The sequence below is a fragment of the Girardinichthys multiradiatus genome, chromosome 13, assembly GCF_021462225.1.
Source record: "Girardinichthys multiradiatus isolate DD_20200921_A chromosome 13, DD_fGirMul_XY1, whole genome shotgun sequence".
Lineage (NCBI taxonomy): Eukaryota > Metazoa > Chordata > Actinopteri > Cyprinodontiformes > Goodeidae > Girardinichthys > Girardinichthys multiradiatus.
The window spans coordinates 18880903-18900396 of NC_061806.1; the positions used below are offsets into that span (position 1 = coordinate 18880903).

The 19494-nt window shown below is 41.0% G+C and overlaps 1 protein-coding gene across 2 annotated transcripts in view; it reads right to left on the reverse strand.

Annotated features, from left to right (window-relative positions):
• rftn1a (raftlin, lipid raft linker 1a) overlaps positions 1-19125 on the reverse strand; it is a 51976-nt gene extending 32851 nt beyond the window's left edge. Inside the window, exons 1-2 of one of the 2 annotated variants that reach the window (XM_047383779.1) lie at positions 18871-19125; positions 4069-4220 (exon numbers count right to left, since the gene is read on the reverse strand). In XM_047383779.1, coding sequence (XP_047239735.1) covers positions 4069-4216 — 148 coding nt within the window. In that variant the 5' untranslated portion in view covers positions 4217-4220; positions 18871-19125. The remainder of the gene's footprint in view (positions 1-4068; positions 4221-18870) is intronic. The other variant, XM_047383780.1, reaches the window with a different exon arrangement.
• Positions 19126-19494: the final 369 nt, after the last annotated feature.

A 19494-nucleotide genomic window follows, 5' to 3' on the forward strand; every position in this document is an offset into this window, starting at 1 on the left:
AGATGAAAACTTTAAAAAATATTTTGGCAAGAATTTCACTGACAAAAATCTTATTATAATGGAAACTCTTCGGTACATTCCAAAGCACTCAACTTTTATAAATCACCTTCTTTTGCTTAAACTTGGCCAATTACCGGACGTGTTTTCAGAGAAAGAGTGACCTATATCTTTGTTGCTGCGAAGACAGTAACAAAAATGTACAGACCAAGAAAATAAAACAGCAGTCAACCCCCAAACATTTTGGGAATTATATGCATTTTGTTTAATAAGGGAAAGGTGTGAACTATGATGTAAATGTAAATTGCATGATTGGTATACTGTTGAACAGGGAGAATGTGACCCTTTTTTTGAAGGCTTTCCAGAAAACCTGATTTTATCCTAACTTACACATCATTGGACTACTGGTCCTTCTCAAAATATTAGCATATTGTGATAAAGTTCATTATTTTCCATAATGTCATGATGAAAATTTAACATTCATATATTTTAGATTCATTGCACACTAACTGAAATATTTCAGGTCTTTTATTGTCTTAATACGGATGATTTTGGCATACAGCTCATGAAAACCCAAAATTCCTATCTCACAAAATTAGCATATCATTAAAAGGGTCTCTAAACGAGCTATGAACCTAATCATCTGAATCAACGAGTTAACTCTAAACACCTGGAGTCTGGAGTAGAAACATCCAGAGCCACCGTGCACAGGTGTGTGCAGGAAATGGGCTACAGGTGCCACATTCCCAAGACCTGGGCTACAGAGAAGCAGCACTGGACTGTTGCTCAGTGGTCCAAAGTACTTTTTTCGGATGAAAGCAAATTCTGCATGTCATTCGGAAATCAAGGTGCCAGAGTCTGGAAGAAGACTGGGGAGAAGGAAATGCCAAAATGCCAGAAGTCCAGTGTCAAGTACCTACAGTCAGTGATGGTCCGGGGTGCCGTGTCAGCTGCTGGTGTTGGTCCACTGTGTTTTATCAAGGGCAGGGTCAATGCAGCTAGCTATCAGGAGATTTTGGAGCACTTCATGCTTCCATCTGCTGAAAAGCTTTATGGAGATGAAGATTTCATTTTTCAGCACGACCTGGCACCTGCTCACAGTGCCAAAACCACTGGTAAATGGTTTACTGACCATGGTATCACTGTGCTCAATTGGCCTGCCAACTCTCCTGACCTGAACCCCATAGAGAATTTGTGGGATATTGTGAAGAGAACGTTGAGAGACTCAAGACCCAACACTCTGGATGAGCTAAAGGCCGCTATCGAAGCATCCTGGGCCTCCATAAGACCTCAGCAGTGCCACAGGCTGATTGACTCCATGCCACGCCGCATTGAAGCAGTCATTTCTGCCAAAGGATTCCCGACCAAGTATTGAGTGCATAACTGTACATGATTATTTGAAGGTTGACGTTTTTTGTATTAAAAACACTTTTCATTTATTGGTCGGATGAAATATGCTAATTTTGTGAGATAGGAATTTTGGGTTTTCATGAGCTGTATGCCAAAATCATCCATATTAAGACAATAAAAGACCTGAAATATTTCAGTTAGTGTGCAATGAATCTAAAATATATGAATGTTAAATTTTCATCATTACATTATAGAAAATAATGAACTTTATCACAATATGCTAATATTTTGAGAAGGACCTGTATATTTACTGATAAGGAGACCTCTAGTAGCTGTAGGTTGTACTGGACCTAATTACAGGTAGCAGAGAAATGGGGGCTAAATACAAATGCCAGCCACACTTTTCAGGTTTGTCTTTTAAAACAAATGTTAAAAACCATGCATCTTTATTTCTTTATTGTTTATCTCTGACATAAAATACCAGCCAAGTACATTATAGATGTGGTTGCAGTTTGACAACAACTTTGACATGACTTGACATGACAACTTTGAATGAAAACAAACCTTGTTTTTTTGTTTCTTTGCTTATTTTTTGGCCATGTACATTTAAAAATATATTCTTTATTATTGTGAGCAAAGTGTCCAGGAGTCAAATTCCGTGTTTGTCTGTACAAACTGGGCAATAAAGTTGATTCTGACTCTCATTGGTTTGCAGGCACAAAATTACCAATCAGTGGTTGGAAAATGAGTGGATAACATCTGCTAATTTACTTACAAGCAAAAGGCAATGATGACTATATATTTTGTTTTTTATCCATTTCTAATCATCTGCCAAATTCAAATAACAGGTGGAAATAACTAGCTAGTTAGCAGCCTAATGCATATCCACCTTAAGCAGTGCAAATGTGGTAAGTGGAGGGTGAGACTGCCCCAAGATTTTCCTGTCAACAATGTTAACTCCTGTTTACCATCAAGCAGACAGCGCAGGGGCAGCATGTAGCTGCATTTTGTGGCTTCAAGCCAGAATGTGTAGAAGAAATTACGCCATATGAGGGTATGTTCATCCAACTAAAATGAAAAGATGCAGAGAACTAATTTATGCAATTTAGACTCATCTTCAGCTTATATACAGTCTCTCATAACACACAGCATTTACTTTTTTTTATTGAATTAGCCTCTTACCAAGCAGCAGTTAGAATAAATTAAAAAAATAAATGTATCCATAGGGGTTTGCAAAATAAACTGTATGAATAGCGTCAGTCATTTTATTCTACATTTGCTACTAAGGTATTCAGACTTTCTTTACACCATTTTAAAGAGGTCTTCATTGATATGTCTTCAGGGTTTCTAAAGGTTTTTGAAGTTTTTTTGTACACCTTGGCAGCTTTCTCACTCATTGTCCGTCTACCACTAACGATGTGCTCGATTTGGACTCAGAAGTTGAAATTTTAGTTCAAAGTGGGAAAAGATCAAATTGAATGCCCTGTAAAGTCAGATTCCAACTTGGAAAGATGGAAATCACCAGACACCCTGGAGCTCAGATGCAGTATGGCTGCCAAACACGTAAAATGTAATGAAAGGTGCAAGAATAATCTTTTGCAAGAACTGGGTATGTTCCTTCAGTGTATAATTATCACAAGAACACAATGAGTGGCTTCAAGTCATGGCGCAACATTTTGTTGACAGATGAAAGCAAGATTGTGTTTTTTGGGTCTGAGGCTGCAGACAGTTTATCTGACATCCCCAAAAACACCAAATTCAAGCCAGGGGTCTCTGTGAAGCACGGTGGCTAAGGCATCATGATACAGGGATGTTTCTCATACTATGGTGCGGCTCTATTTATCAGATACCGGGGATCATGGATCAGTTTCAATAGGTCAAAATACTTGAATGGGTCATTTTGTCTTATATCAAAGAGGGGATGTTCAGAAAATTTGTGTTTTAACAAGACAGCAACCCAAAACACACCAGTGAGGAGCATCTTGGATTCCAAAACATTTGGTTTCATGTTATGGAGTGGTCAGTTGAATCCTTAGACCCTATGCTAAGAGAAAACTTTTAAGGTGACCTCAGGCATCAAAGCCAAGAGACACAAAGGAATTATGTATTCTAACTGCTCTGGGCTGAAGTACCTGTTCATAGGTACCAAACGCTGATCGACTCTATTAAATGTTTGAGTTTGTTGAGAAGAACACAGGTACTGCTGCTTTTAAAAAAAAAAAAAACATATTCTTTTTTTTACTTTCTGCAGAGCAATTTTTCTTCATGTCTTGATTAGGAATCGAATGTGCAGAACTCCCTAAGCTTTGGCATGTATCAAAAAGAGCTAATGTATTTCTCAGCTTGAACACACTGCTGTTATTTGGTACATGGGCTTGTTTACTCATATTAAAACTATTAAAGGTGTAAAACTTAACCAAAATCACTTTTCAGCATTATTTTCATGGAAGAAATGATTTTGACTCTCAACAGCCTCAGTCAACAGTGTCTCTTTAAACCAAAAGACAATACTTGGAAGAAAAAAAAACAGTAACACATGACTATTTCAAGAATGCAAGTGTGGGTGTCAAGTTATGTCACATCACATGATGTCTCGCTTGGATTTTACAGGCCAGACCTTCAGGAAGAATAGCATCTTTACCACATAAAGGAGCGTTCCTACCATATTAATTACTCACAGGAAGACAATCATTTCTGACAACAAGAGCCAATTGCTCATACCTTCTTTTCCCAACAGAAAATCCAGAAAATGGTAGGTGTAGGCCACTCCAACCTTAGTCTCCACTTGAGGCCGTCGGAGGGTGGAGTAGATGTTGCCAGGACTGCGCCTCTCCTCGGCTTTCCTCAGCTTTGGGAGCCTACACCCCATTTCTCTGGAAGAACGGAGGAGAAAATAGAGCTAGATGTATGTAAAATCACCAGAAACCTTGAGAGAAAGGTGGCAATAGCTGGAGAGAGCATTGGTAGAATTTCTAAATATAAATAATGCTGTTGCATTTTTATACAGTGTGATTGTCACACACAAACATACCCGCTATTGTTCATATGCCACCTTCAGCTTTGGGAAATTATGTGTGAATCAAACTCACACATTCAAACCACACACACACACACACACTGAAATATGAGCATGTCTGCCATTACCTACTCGGCGAGCTGTGATACGGCCATCTCCTAATCAAATAGGGCTGATTGAGAGCGACATGTTTGATCAGAATGAATTAAAGCAGAAATGAGAGCGATTTCCTGCTTTGTCAAGCAGAACGACAGGAGACGGCATGGACAGGAAAGAGGAAAGCAGAGGCAAAAATTATGATGTCGAATAGATAACCCATTTATATGCTGATCCAAGAAATTTCTTATATTCTAAGGCTTTTTCTAAATAGAATCACTCAAAAACATCTTGGAAAAAGGATTTGGATAAGGCCTTGAATTTCTTTAGGAAATCCCTCCTCCTTTAAAATTCAAAAGGCCATTTTAATCTAAGAAGGCCAGGTTAAATATGTATAAATATGGAAAACCATGAGACAAATGTGGAGGACAGACGAAAAGCAATAGGGTAAATCACAAAAAAGGGGGTGTGGTCAAATATCATCAAGCTAATTTGAAGCGACAGGACCGGGCCCCTCAAACCATCCCCACAGATACGCTTAATATTTCTGTCTGCACATCTGCATATCTAAATGTGTGTGAGTGGATGTGTTTGTCTTCCCCAGAGGCAGGTCTGTATCTGTATCTCTGTATCTGTTCAGGGAGCATGGAGAATGACATGCTAACTCTCATTGGGCCAAGCGCACGGACGTTAACTCGGCTAACGATCCTAACAGAACCCATAATGCTGTGTGCATGTGTCTGTGTGTGTTTTCTAACTTCCAGCTTTGACAGCATTTTGAAAGACCATCAAGTTTCTAAAGAAAGTTGCATCTTTGCTACACTCATCTATTTTAAAGAGGGCACAATTTTAAATTTTATGACCTGGGAACAATTAGGTGTCATTATTGTTTTAATACAACATGTCTTTCATAATGATTACAAATGAGGAGAGATGAAGTGATGTCTCTCCGGTAAAGTGCCTTGCGAAAGTACTCGGCCCCCTTGAACTGGTCAACCTCTTGCCACATTTCAGGCTTCAAACATAAAGATATAAAATTCTAATTTTTTGTGAAGAATCAACAACAACTGGGACACAATCGCGACATGGAATGAAATTTATTGGATGTGTCAAACTTTTTTTAACAAATAAAAAACTGAAAAGTGGGGCGTGCAATTTTATTCGGCCCCTTTACTTTCAGTGCAGCAAACTCACTCCAGAAGTTCAGTGAGGATCTCTGAATGATCCAATGTTGTCCCAAATGACTGATGATGATAAATAGAATCCACCTGTATGTAATCAAGTCTCCGTATAAATGCACCTGCTCTGTGATAGTCTCAGGGTTCTGTTCAAAGCGCAGAGAGCATCATGAAGACCAAGGAACACACCAGGCAGGTCCGAGATACTGTTGTGGAGAAGTTTAAAGCCGGATTTGGATACAAAAAGATTTCCCAAGCTTTAAACATCCCAAGGAGCACTGTGCAAGCAATCATATTGAAATGGAAGGAGTATCAGACCACTGCAAATCTACCAAGACCCGGCAGTCCCTCTAAACTTTCCTCTCGAACAAGGAGAAGACTGATCAGAGATGCAGCCAAGAGGCCCATGATCACTCTGGATGAACTGCAGAGATCTACAGCTGAGGTGGGAGAGTCTGTCCATAGGACAACAATCAGTCGTACACTGCACAAATCTGGCCTTTATGGAAGAGTGGCAAGAAGAAAGCCATTTCTCAAAGATATCCATAAAAAGTCTCATTTAAAGTTTGCCACAAGCCACCTGGGAGACACACCAAACATGTGGAAGAAGGTGCTCTGGTCAGATGAAACCAAAATTTAACAGTTTGGCCACAATGCAAAACGATATGTTTGGCATGTAAGCAACACAGCTCATCACCCTGAACACACCATCCCCAGTGTCAAACATGGTGGTGGCAGCATCATGGTTTGGGCCTGCTTTTCATCAGCAGGGACAGGGAAGATGGTCAAAATTGATGGGAAGATGGATGGGGCCAAATACAGGACCATTCTGGAAGAAAACCTGTTGGAGTCTGCAAGAGACCTGAGACTGGGATGGAGATTTATCTTCCAACAAGACAATGATCCAAAACATAAAGCCAAATCTACAATGGAATGGTTCACAAATAAACGTATCCAGGTGTTGGAATGGCCAAGTCAAAGTCCAGACCTGAATCCAATCGAGAATCTGTAGAAAGAGCTGAAGACTGCTGTTCACGAACGCTCTCCATCCAACCTCACTGAGCTCGAGCTGTTTTGCAAGGAAGAATGGAATTTCAGTCTCTCGATGTGAAAAACTGATAGAGACAAACCCCAAGAGACTTGCAGCTCTAATTGCAGCAAAGGGTGGCGCTACAAAGTATTAACGCAAGGGGGCCGAATAATATTGCATGCCCCACTTTTCAGTTTTTTATTTGTTAAAAACGTTTGACACATCCAATAAATTTCATTCCACTTCACGATTGTGTCCCACTTGTTGTTGATTCTTCACAAAAAATTAGAATTTTATATCTTTATGTTTGAAGCCTGAAATGTGGCAAGAGGTTGACCAGTTCAAGGGGGCCGAGTACTTTCGCAAGGCACTGTAAAAGGAGAGTTAGACACTCAGTATGTCTCAGTGTTTCTACTCTACCTTCCACCATCCCACTTTATCCTCTTAGATTCTTCTGCCATTCGCTCTTCTGCTTGTTGTCTGCTTCAGAAGCACTTACCAGACCCAAACAATCATTTCTTTTCTGTTTAAGGTCTTTTCTGCATCTTTCTACCATATTTAATTAACCAGCCCCTCTATTCATCCCCTCCAATGCTCTTGATTAGTTTTATAGTAAACTCAATTCAATTCATCTGATTATTAAATTTCTTTTGCTTATTTTCATCAATTGTTCCTGAATTCTATGTTCTATTTCTCATTTTTGAATCTGTATTTTCTTAACCAAAGTCGGATTTCATAATTCTATCACAGCTCTTCTAGCGCAATCTAAAGTACAGCGGTTGGACAATGAAACTGAAACACCTGTCATTTTAGTGTGGGAGGTTTCATGGCTAAATTGGACCAGCCTGGTAGCCAGTCTTCATTGATTGCACATTGCACCAGTAAGAGCAAAGTGTGAAGGTTCAATTAGCAGGGTAAGAGCACAATTTTGCTCAAAATATTGAAATGCACACAACATTATGGGTGACATACCAGAGTTCAAAAGAGGACAAATTGTTGGTGCACGTCTTGCTGGCGCATCTGTGACCAAGACAGCAAGTCTTTGTGATGTATCAAGAGCCACGGTATCCAGGGTAATGTCAGCATACCACCAAGAAGGACGAACCACATCCAACAGGATTAACTGTGGACGCAAAAGGAAGCTGTCTGAAAGGGATGTTCGCGTGCTAACCCGGATTGTATCCAAAAAACATAAAACCACGGCTACCCAAATCACGGCAGAATTAAATGTCCACCTCAACTCTCCTGTTTCCACCAGAACTGTCCGTCGGGAGCTCCACAGGATCAATATACACGGCCGGGCTGCTATAGCCAAACCTTTGGTCACTCATGCCAATGCCAAACATTGGTTTCAATGGTGCAAGGAGCGCAAATCTTGGGTTGTGGACAATGTGAAACATGTATTGTTCTCTGATGAGTCCACCTTTACTGTTTTCCCCACATCCGGGAGAGTTACGGTGTGGAGAAGCCCCAAAGAAGCGTACCACCCAGACTGTTGCATGCCCAGAGTGAAGCAGGGGGGTGGATCAGTGATGGTTTGGGCTGCCATATCATGGCATTCCCTTGGCCCAATACTTGTGCTAGATGGGCGCGTCACTGCCAAGGACTACCAAACCATTCTTGAGGACCATGTGCATCCAATGGTTCAAACATTGTATCCTGAAGGTGGTGACTTGTATCAGGATGACAATGCACCAATACACACAGCAAGACTGGTGAAAGATTGGTTTGATGAACATGAAAGTGAAGTTGAACATCTCCCATGGCCTGCACAGTCACCAGATCTAAATATTATTGAGCCACTTTGGGGTGTTTTGGAGGAGCGGGTCAGGAAACGTTTTCCTCCACCAGTATCAGGTAGTAACCTGGCCACTATTCTGCAAGAAGAATGGCTTAATATCCCCCTGACCACTGTGCAGGACTTGTATATGTCATTCCCAAGACGAATTGACGCTGTACTTGCAGCAAAAGGAGGACCTACACCATACTAATAAATTATTGTGGTCTAAAACCAGGTGTTTCAGTTTCATTGTCCAACCCCTGTAGCTGGGATGAGAGACCGTTCCTCTGAGTTGGTGGTTCTCAACTAGAAAAAGGTACACTGCTCCCTTTAGGTCACTCCAGTCGGCGACTCAAGCAGGGGACCTCAAGCACTTGTTCACAAGTGACGACAGGATGGAACAGGAGATTTATAAAAGGATTGAGGCCTTGCAATGCCCTGCATGGCTGAGCCATTCATCCAATCATTTATCCACTGTCTTCTGCTCATCTGAGATCCGGTAGCAGGAGGGATGCCAACATATCCGTTTTCCAAAGCAGCACTCCATCTTATTCAGGCAGGTCCAGAATGAGCTGGATCTTCTAGGGGTTCTGGGTCTCTCCTGAGGGCTCCACCAAGTGGAAGAAACTCTACAAAGCTCTGTATCCCTAAGACTCTGCCTAAGCACCCAACAGACAAAGAATCAGGTCAGTTGCTTGCACCAGAAATCTCGTTCTTTCTGTCTTGATCTATATGTCATGACCACAGATGAATGTCGGAACACGGTAAACTGGTGAATCAAGAGTTTCACGTTTAGGTTAAGCTTTTCCTTCACTACAGCAGACCAGAGCATTACTGCTAATGAGGCCCAAACCTACTTGCCCAACTGCTGCTCCGTCCTATAATCAAGAAACAAGAACGCTCCCACTTGATATACAGACTGACACTCCACCTGGAGGGATCAGTTCACCTTATTGCAGCTGAGAAAATCTGGCTCAAAAAGCAAAACTCTCGGTTTACTGGGTCACCTACGTTGTGACCCTCAGCTAAGGTCATGAAGATAATTAATTCATACAAGGCAATGGAATGAGCTAAGATCACTGGGCTTAGCCTTTGAGATAGGGTGAGGACCTCCATTATCCAGGGGAGCTTTAGTAGAGATGCTGTTCCTCCAAAGTCAGTTGAGGTAATTTGGACATCTGACCTTTATACCTCTTGGGCCCCTCCCTTTGAAAGTTTAAAGCCCTGTCCAAATGGGAGGACTCTCCTGGGCAAACTGAGAACTCACTCAGGAAACTATGTAATTCCGAGAAGTCTATGAGCTTCCCCATGAATGAGCTGGAGACTTTTGCTAGAGAAACTGATCTTTAGGTTTCCCCCTGGACCTGTTACTCATGCAGCACAATTTCAGATAAGCATAAAACAATTGATGGATGGGCTATCTTCATTCATCTTCTATACTGCTTATTCCATAGTGGGTCATGGGGGGCTGGTGCCCAGCAGTCACCAGCAGTCAATGGGTGAGAGGCAGGGTACACAACAGACAGGTCGCCAATCCATCACAGGGCAACACAGAGACATACAGGACAAACAACCATGCACACAATCATTCACACCTACAGGCAATTCAGAGAGACCAATTAACCAAACAGTCATATTTTTGGACTGTGGGATGAAGCTGGAGTACCCACGCATCCACAGGGAGAACATGCAAAGTCCATGCAGAAAGACCCCCGGCCAGGAGTCGAACCCAGGACCTTCTTGCTGCAAAGAAACAGTGCTACCAACTGCGCCACTATGCAGGGATGAGCTATCTGTTCCTATGAATTCTGAACCTTTCTATAGCCACAAATCCATTCATTTTTATCTTTTATTTCAGGTCCTGATTGCAGAAATCATATTCTTGGAAAAAGGCTCAGTCTCTCGAAGGTATCCATATCTGCCCCTTGGTAAACAGCCAGCCAGGCATATCAGGATATCTCCTGGACCTTTCCTTTGGAGGTTTTTCAGGCATGTGTCACTAGGAGGAGACCCTGGTGAAAGGCCAGAATTTGCTTGAGGGACTATGAATGTTTTCTTGCCTGACAATGCCTTGGGATCTCCTAGAATGAGCTGGAGAGTGTTGCTGGGGAGAGGAATGTCTGTTTCCTTTGGTGGATGGATGGAGTGAGTGAGTAGATAGATGGATGAAAAACTCATCTTCTGAAGCGCAACATCCAATCCACCTTTTCCTGTCTTAAATTACAACCTCAAACCTTTCTGTCTTTAGACAAAATGTAAAAAAAGATTTTAAAAAAAAAAGATTTACCCAGTCACTTCTGTCAGGTGACTCTCCTCTCGAGCCTGTTGAGTCCTAAAAACTACTGTTTAACAATGTCTCCAAAGAGACAGCACATGGCTTCAGGTTAGGACAACGTTAAAGCATACAGATCCACTCCCAACACATTATCCTTGAGGGCTTTACATTAATATGCATTGTCTGCTGAGGGGACTTAAATGGGGATGTTGAGCTGGGCTCATCTCCAGCTGGTTAGGGAAAAGGGATTTCAGGTTAGGAGAAGGGTTAAGCACAAGAGGGAAAATGAAAAATATTTTAAAATTGTACAGAAATGTATACAGTCTTATGCTTCTGAGGTTAGATTTGAATATATGTTGTTGACAAGCCCATTCTAATGCTAGACATCTAAAATAAATCACCCTCATATTTAACCACATTTCTCTCCATTCATTTTGCATCATGTAGTGCTAAACAAATATTAACTACTGCAATTAGACACTCATTATGTCGCTAGAGACAGTTGGTTTTATTTTGCTCTCAGATGAACCGTGACTAGTTGTACATCTAGGTTCTGGCAAGCCTAACTGCTCCAGTGTTTGATCCAGCATCTTATTTGCTCTTTAATTGTATGCAGACAGTTCAGTTCTGAGCCTAGGCCTTACTTTTAACAGATGAACCCTGTCAGACAGAGTTAAAAAACATGTCTCTAATTGAACACAACACTGAAGTGAAGGCACAAGGTTGTGGTGGCAGAGAAGCTCATCTGAGCATAAGACTCGAGGCCTTTTTTGGGCCTTTTTCTTTGCGAGTTGACTTCAAACACAATCTCTCCCTTGCTGTCACACAAACACTGGGAAAAAAAGGGCCTTGACAGCAAAAAAAAAAAAAAAAAACAACAAAAAAACGTTTTGCTGAAAAGGGGAGAGACGAGTGAGAGAGAGAGACAGATGAAAGGAATAAAAAAAGAAATTGAGGTGAAAGACAGGGAGTTGCAGAGAGCTTCTCATTAGAGAATCTCTTGTAACAGAGAGGTTTTGCAATGGCAGGAGATTTATGTGAGAGCATAATCTGCCAGCACTTTGTCACTGCTGTACTACAGCCAGTGCCACTTGAGCGATGCTGGTTTTACAAGAAATATTCATCTCAAGAGGAGAGAAAGCTGCGCAGGGACTCAGACCAAGGGAAAATCACATGAAATTAGGTAGAACCACCTTTGAAAGGCTGAAATACTGAAAAGATTGAGATTTGGTTTTTCTTCCACTAAGCACCAACTGAAGTCAAAAGCATTGTATGAAAAAGAAAATTATACACACCACATTTTCTACTTTTTGTATATTTGAATTCTACTTATGAGAATCAACTAAGGTGCTTCTAGAGGGTGCATCAGGTGTGTAAAAAATAACAAAAATGCACATTAAGGTGTACAGAGCTGAACAAATCCTAACCTCCTATTCTCCTCTTCAATTCTTTCAATGTACTTTGATATGAGAGTATTTTAAACATCTATATCTGCCATCTATATTTACCTTAGTTTCCAGTGAAGATAAGGATTACCATCCATGATGTATGGATGATGCTGGATAGCTTATTTTGGGTGATAGGCTACATGACTGACTGCCTGGGGGTGGCACGGCTGACAACGCACGAAATGTGCTCTCCTTTGAGACAGAGACTGGGCAGCAGAGCCATTAGTGGATCCACTGCTTTGTCCTAACAATATTCTTCCAGGGCTCACAGACAATGCACCCCATCTCCAGTTTTATACCTTAGCATTATTACCCTTTTGTCTCTTCTTTTTTTCATGTTCCTAAACCAACTCTCATGTTTTTTTGTCACAGTTGGGTATTTTCAAGAACCATGAAAAGGAACAGTCTTTGAAACTCTAAAATCTTATGTATGTTTTCTGACAACATTGTATTGCAATTTTATTTTGGTTCTGCTCCACATTTGGGGCAGCTCTTTTGACCCTATGAAATTTATTTTGTTCCTTTTCTCAGTCTATCTCTTCACTATTTTTTTTAAACATCCTGTGTTTACTTCCTGAAATATAAGATCCAGAAAAATGTAAACAAAGCAAACAAAACAAACATTAACGACAGTGGTAGGGGTTCTCCCCCAACCTGTAACCGGTGGGTTGCCGGTTCGAACCCCCGCTCTGTCTATCTCAGTTGTTGTGTCGTTGGGCAAGACACTTCACTTGCCTTGCCAGCTGATGGTGGTCAGAGGGCTCGGTGTGTGCCGATTGTACGTTAGCCTCACTTCTGTCAGTGTGCCCCAGGGCAGCTGTGGCTACAATGTAGTCTGAATGTGTGTATGAATGGATGGATGACTGATTGTAAAGTGAACCGCTTTGGAGTCTTTGAATTTGATAAAGCTCTATACAAGTGCAGGCCAATAAAAGTATGTCATAGGGCCCTATATAGTATCTTAAAAAAAACCAAAGCCTCCTGCTGGAAGAAATTGCATTTTTTGGAAGTAACATAATCTAATTTCCTAAGAGTAGACTATGAGCAGATTCCAGAGAATTACTTTTAATCTTTGGTTGTCAAAGCACGTCAAACATATCCACTGGGAGGGTACAAATTAATGCAATTTTCTCCTATGCATTGCCATTTTTTCTCCTAACCTTCATTTCTTACAGATGTATTTAAACCATGTAGTTGAGTTTTTACATGAAACGTATAAACTGACAAATAATGGGCACAAAACATTACAAGGTTGACAGCAAAATGTCATACCCACAAAGTTAGTATGTGCAGAGTGGGAATACTTTAGCAGGAAAAACTGTCTTTCAGCAGCGAGACGAACAAGATCCCTACAACAGATGGTTTGACGCCCACAGAGCCCGGCCTATATTCACAGAAACACACTCTAGCAAATGCTGAAAGATGCTCAACAGGACCTATGAAAAATTTTTTTGATGCTTCAAAAATAAAACAAACACAGATTTGATTGTCTTTTCTGTGGTTGTTGTTTCTAATTGAGAAAAAATATATTGCATTATTTTTGGAAGAGTCTTGAATATATTTCTAGTTACATTTGCACAGTACTGTCTCCTCTAATGGACAAAGCTGAAGAAATTATATTAGGCTGAGACAGGACCAGCAATTTTAAATGTCTGTAGTTTTATAGGTCTTGTATGTACACCGCATGATTGTACTATATTTCACTGCATTTCAAAATCAGAGGTGACAGACCGATTCCTGTGGAGTGGGGCCTCCCTCCCACAGGGTTTCCTCAAGATGTAGGATGCTGCCGAGGATGGGGGGGGACAAGGAAAAGGGGGAGCAAGAATGAAATGAGGAGGAAAAGACAGAAGGAGGAGGAAATGGAGACAGACAGCCAGACAGACAGGGAGCAGAGTGGGGAGCATGTCAAGCTGTCTGTAGGGAGGTGCGATTCCTCCAAGCAGAAATGTAGTCACCTCAAAAGGTGTTTTAATGAGGCTGCGTAAAGAGGATAAAAACTAATTATGACAGTGCTGCATTGGTCTGCCGCACACCTTCTTGCACAGTTCTTTTCTCCTACAAACCAACAGTTTAGATAGAAAAGGGTTATTAAAACAAACAAAAATAACTGGTGATTAGAATAAAGGCATTCTATTTAGTCGACTATATTGATGTACAAGCGAACTATCTAATTGCTTAGAGGCCCCCTGCTCGCCAGGAACCCCAAGAGTACATAACCTCTTAAACCCGACCGGTGTGGCTCACTAGGCCACACCCCTTTTTGGCGGTTTATTAAAATAGGTAAAACTCCACCAATTCTTTTTCTTAAATATATCGTAAGAGGAGGCTTTATTCTTCACAAAACAATTCCCCAAATGAGTTTTGCACAAATATCTTTTACTTTTACAGCAACTTAAACACAATATTTTAAGGTCCCTCAGACATTGCTGACTCTGTAAACAAAACAGTACAAAAAGCACCTTTCTCTTTGCAGCACCCCCACATGTCTCATATCATAACAAACTAGAGACACTCACCTTTCTAATAAGGCATAACTTGTCTTTCTAGCACCTTCTCTGGTGATGTAATTTGCTTGCACATTACATTCTGCTGGTGGCTGTTTGCTGGCTGCTAGCTTGTGTGCTACTCTGTTAGCTTCCAGTTATGTGAGAAACTTGTCATTTTGATAATTCACAGAGTAAATGTCGTAACCAAAGGCTATGTCATATGCAGGACTCCTACAATGGAAATCAGCACTTTTATTTGACCAGATTCCCTTTTATTTCCTTTTTATGAAGTGAAAAAGACAATGGGAAGGTTTTGCCACCCTTTGCCTAACGGCCATTTCCGCCTGGCACATTGTCCTCTAAACCTTTTGTGGAACATATATGCTTCAACTTATTCAGTCCAACTTAGCTGCAGTTATAGTGAAGATGAGGATGAATGCAACCTGGGGATTCTCTTAGGAATTCCAAAGGATTTCCATAGTGTTTTGCAATGTTCAATTACAAAAAACTTTTGGCGAGGCTCAAAACTGTTTTTTTTTTTTTTGTTTAATCACAAATAAATCGGACATAGTAACAGTTACAATAGTGGTTCCACTGGAAAAATATTGTTTTATGTCTTACCTTTACACAGGCACCAAAAGTTGCATGTAGGCCTTATAACTGTGGAGCTATACTTGATTTATTTAAGGTATGAAATTTCAGGCAGAAATTGCTCTAAAATCCCTTAACAGGTTAAATTTACACGGCATGTTTACAAATGTCCCAGTTGTAAACATCCTATTAACAGAGTCATTATTTATTGCTAATTTAAGAATTTCTACACTAAGAAATTACTAACATTGGCTGAAACCGATGTTAACCCAGATATATTTTTAGTTTATTCTATATTTTTTTCTGTATTTAGAATTTTTTGATTGGAAATATTTCTAAATAACGTGTAGATTGTGTTTAGATGTTTAAGCTAAAATTTGAATATATTTGGTCAAAAATTTAACATTTTCTTAACAGCTTAAATTAGGTTTTTTATTATTTATTAGCAACTAAAATATAGAAATATTTGACCCAAGATCAGCAAGTATAAAATAGCAGGTGGTATGCACTGGGATCAAACTCTTGCTCTCTCTGCTAGATGCCGTCTGTCTTAATCAGTGCGGCTCCACTACTTCACTGTTGATGATGTGCAACAAATGTATACCTTGTTTCATGTGTTTGTGTCATTGCTTTGCTTTTACTGTCCTTTATATCTGACACCCGATCAGTGCTGCTTCATTCATGTTACGAGGGCGGCACTGACTTAAAAGGTACTGAGGTGCTGAAACTGTCTGTAATAGTTCTGGTAGAAAATTGATATTATTATATTCAACTTCATCTTGGACCCTGAAAGTGTCATGTTGTCACAGCCTGCACTGCTTGAATGTTCATAAACACTCATCCGCCTTGTAGAGTACAAATACAGGGGTTGGACAATGAAACTGAAACACCTGGTTTTAGACCACAATAATTTATTAGTATGGTGTAGGGCCTCCTTTAGCGGCCAGTACAGCATCAATTTGTCTTGGGAATGACATATACAAGTCCTGCACAGTGGTCAGAGGGATTTTAAGCCATTCTTCTTGCAGGATAGTGGCCAGGTCACTACGTGATACTGGTGGAAGAAAACGTTTCCTGACTCGCTCCTCCAAAACACTCCAAAGTGGCTCAATAATATTTAGATCTGGTGACTGTGCAGGCCATGGGAGATGTTCAACTTCACTTTCATGTTCATCAAACCAATCTTTCACCAGTCTTGCTGTGTGTATTGGTGCATTGTCATCCTGATGCATGGCACCACCTTCAGGATACAATGTTTGAACCATTGGATACACATGGTCCTCAAGAATGGTTCGGTAGTCCTTGGCAGTGATGCACCCATCTAGCACAAGTATTGGGCCAAGGGAATGCCATGATATGGCAGCCCAAACCATCACTGATCCACCCCCATGCTTCACTCTGGGTATGAAACAGTCTGGGTGGTACGCTTCTTTGGGGCTTCTCCACACCGTAACTCTCCCGGATGTGGTGAAAACAGTAAAGATGGACTCATCAGAGAACAATACATGTTTCACATTGTCCACAGCCCAAGATTTGTGCTCCTTGCACCATTGAAACCGACGTTTGGCATTGGCATGAGTGACCAAAGGTTTGGCTATAGCAGCCCGGCCGTGTATATTGACCCTGTGGAGCTCCCGACGGACAGTTCTGGTGGAAACAGGAGAGTTGAGGTGCACATTTAATTCTGCCGAGATTTGGGCAGCCGTGGTTTTGTTTTTTGGATACAATCCGGGTTAGCACCCGAACATCCCTTTCAGACAGCTTCCTCTTGCGTCCACAGTTAATCCTGTTGGATGTGGTTCATCCTTCTTGGTGGTATGCTGACATTACCGTGCCGACGATACCGTGGCTCTTGATACATCACAAAGACTTCCTGTCTTGGTCACAGATGCGCCAGCAAGACGTGCACCAACAATTTGTCCTCTTTTGAACTCTGGTATGTCACCCATAATGTTGTGTACATTTCAATATTTTGAGCAAAACTGTGCTCTTACCCTGCTAATTGAACCTTCACACTCTGCTCTTACTGGTGCAATATGCAATCAATGAAAACTGGCTACCAGGCTGGTCCAATTTAGCCATGAAACCTCCCACACTAAAATGACAGGAGCTTCAGTTGCATTGTCCAACCCCTGTATGTAAACATGTATTGTTATTGCCCATTATTTTCACAATTTTAGCTCTGAAATAAACAAAATAAATATTTTTTTTCACAAGTTTTCTATTATCATGTCAGCTCGGTAGGGAATAGACAGTATACAGTGTTATGCCGTGTCAGCAGAACACAGGGGGTAGCGTGTATTACAGCTGGCTAATGGTACTGGAATTGCTATCTGATTACATTCCTATTCAGACCTAAGCTAAATGGCTATTTAAGTTTTTTTAAATCATCTTTAGTTGAAAACCTCTTGTACTCTAAGTAGACTGGTCAAATCTAAAATGAATTATTCCTCAAGCAACCAACATAAAAAATAAAAAAAAATTTAGATGAATGAATCCTTGATTTTAATTGTGAAAGCACAAAAAAGGAGTCTCTTTTCTAAATTAATTTTAATATCTCTTTTCTGCTCGTATAAGGCACAGGAGGAGAGGCTCCCTCAGGGACCGTTTAACCAAGAACCAGTGAAAGTTTTATACTGGTCCTTCCCTATAAGCTTGCCTGGAAGTGGGCCCTTGTATGAAATTCCTCTTAGGGCCTCATAGAATCTTGCACTGGCCCTGCATTTAGTAACCATCCAGCTAATTGATGCCGCTCGCATGCTTGCATGCTGTGTGGGCGCAGCCTTGCTTGAAATTGTATGTTCTTGGTTCCCACAAGCACCTCATCCCACGTGGCTGTGGCAGATCCTGTACCAGTTTTTCTTTTCTGTTGTTGAGAAAAGGAACATAACTTCCCAAGACTTGATCAAGACTGGTAGAGTGTAGAACATGAGACAAAAAGTACACCATAAACATAAAATGCCAGAAATTTTAAATTTAAGTTCAAGCATAAAAAGAGTTGAAATAATAAATTAAAGTGGCTGAAGAGATTACATATTTATAGGCCTTTTAGTATAGTACCTTCAGCTACTGAGTAAATAGTTGCATTTGGTAAACATTTGGATTTATAGATGAAGATTTTGGACAATCAGGTTAATCCCATAAAATTGATAACTTGGCTTGTAGATCCAGCGCTGGTTTAGTTAACGGGAAAGGTCGTCTTACGCACGGCTTTTTTCCTCGCCGTGACGCACGCATACACATTTACGCACGGACCCGTTGTTGAGTTTCCTCTAACCTGAGACAGCGAGCGGAGGATTTATTCTGTTCGTCCCGCTGCACGAAGACAAATGGAAAAAAACCCGAAATGACCGAAAAATGACTGGATGCTCGGAGATGTTCATTTTTCCCCTCTCTGACACCGTAGTTTTATAATGAAAAGGTTTTAAATAGTGTAGTGCGTTGAGCTATTTTTAAAGTAGTTGTTAAACATGCTACAGTATGAAAAAAGCTGAATGTGCTCAATAATATATGGGAAGGTATTGCGGATTTAATTGCGGTCACTAATTTTACCGCATATCTTCTTCCTTAAATGAACAGCAAAGAGAGAGAGAGAGAGAGAGAGAGAGAGAGACACTCACCAGTTGAAGATGGTCTCGGTCTGTTTCGGAAGTGGACTGAAACCCTCCTCACTTCTGAGTCCCTCCTCTCTCCCACTAATGTCCTCACTGTCTGTCTCCGTCACGGCACGTAGCGGCTCGCAGCCATCGCGGTCCAATGGGGAGGGAAACATGAATCCTTCATCTAGGAACTACAAACTGAGTGGAAGCTCAGCTCATGGGAAGCACTCCTCTAGGTCTGTATGTTTGAGGAGGGGTGGAGGTAAGAGGGAGGATTACCATCGTCTCTCGCCTTCCTGTTGTTTCCCTCTTTGCTGCATCAAACACTCCAGGAAAAATGTGCGTCCCAAGGACTATGGTATGACTCGAGTATGCAGGTCCTCCACTTATAAACATCTAAACGGCAGGCAGAACTTAGAACTGAGGAGAAATATGCAACTTGAGTGTTCGACATTTTTGTAGCTGGAGTTTGTTCACCACGGAGTTTCCAGTTCTCCAGTCCAGTTGTTGCCTAATTTAAAGTATAAATGCAAAAGATCACCAAGAACTTATGACTGATTTTTCGAAGTTGGTCAGTCAGGCTTTTATATGGAACCTGCTAAAACTAGAAAGAGAAAGCAAGGGGAAGAAAGGTAGGAAAAAAGA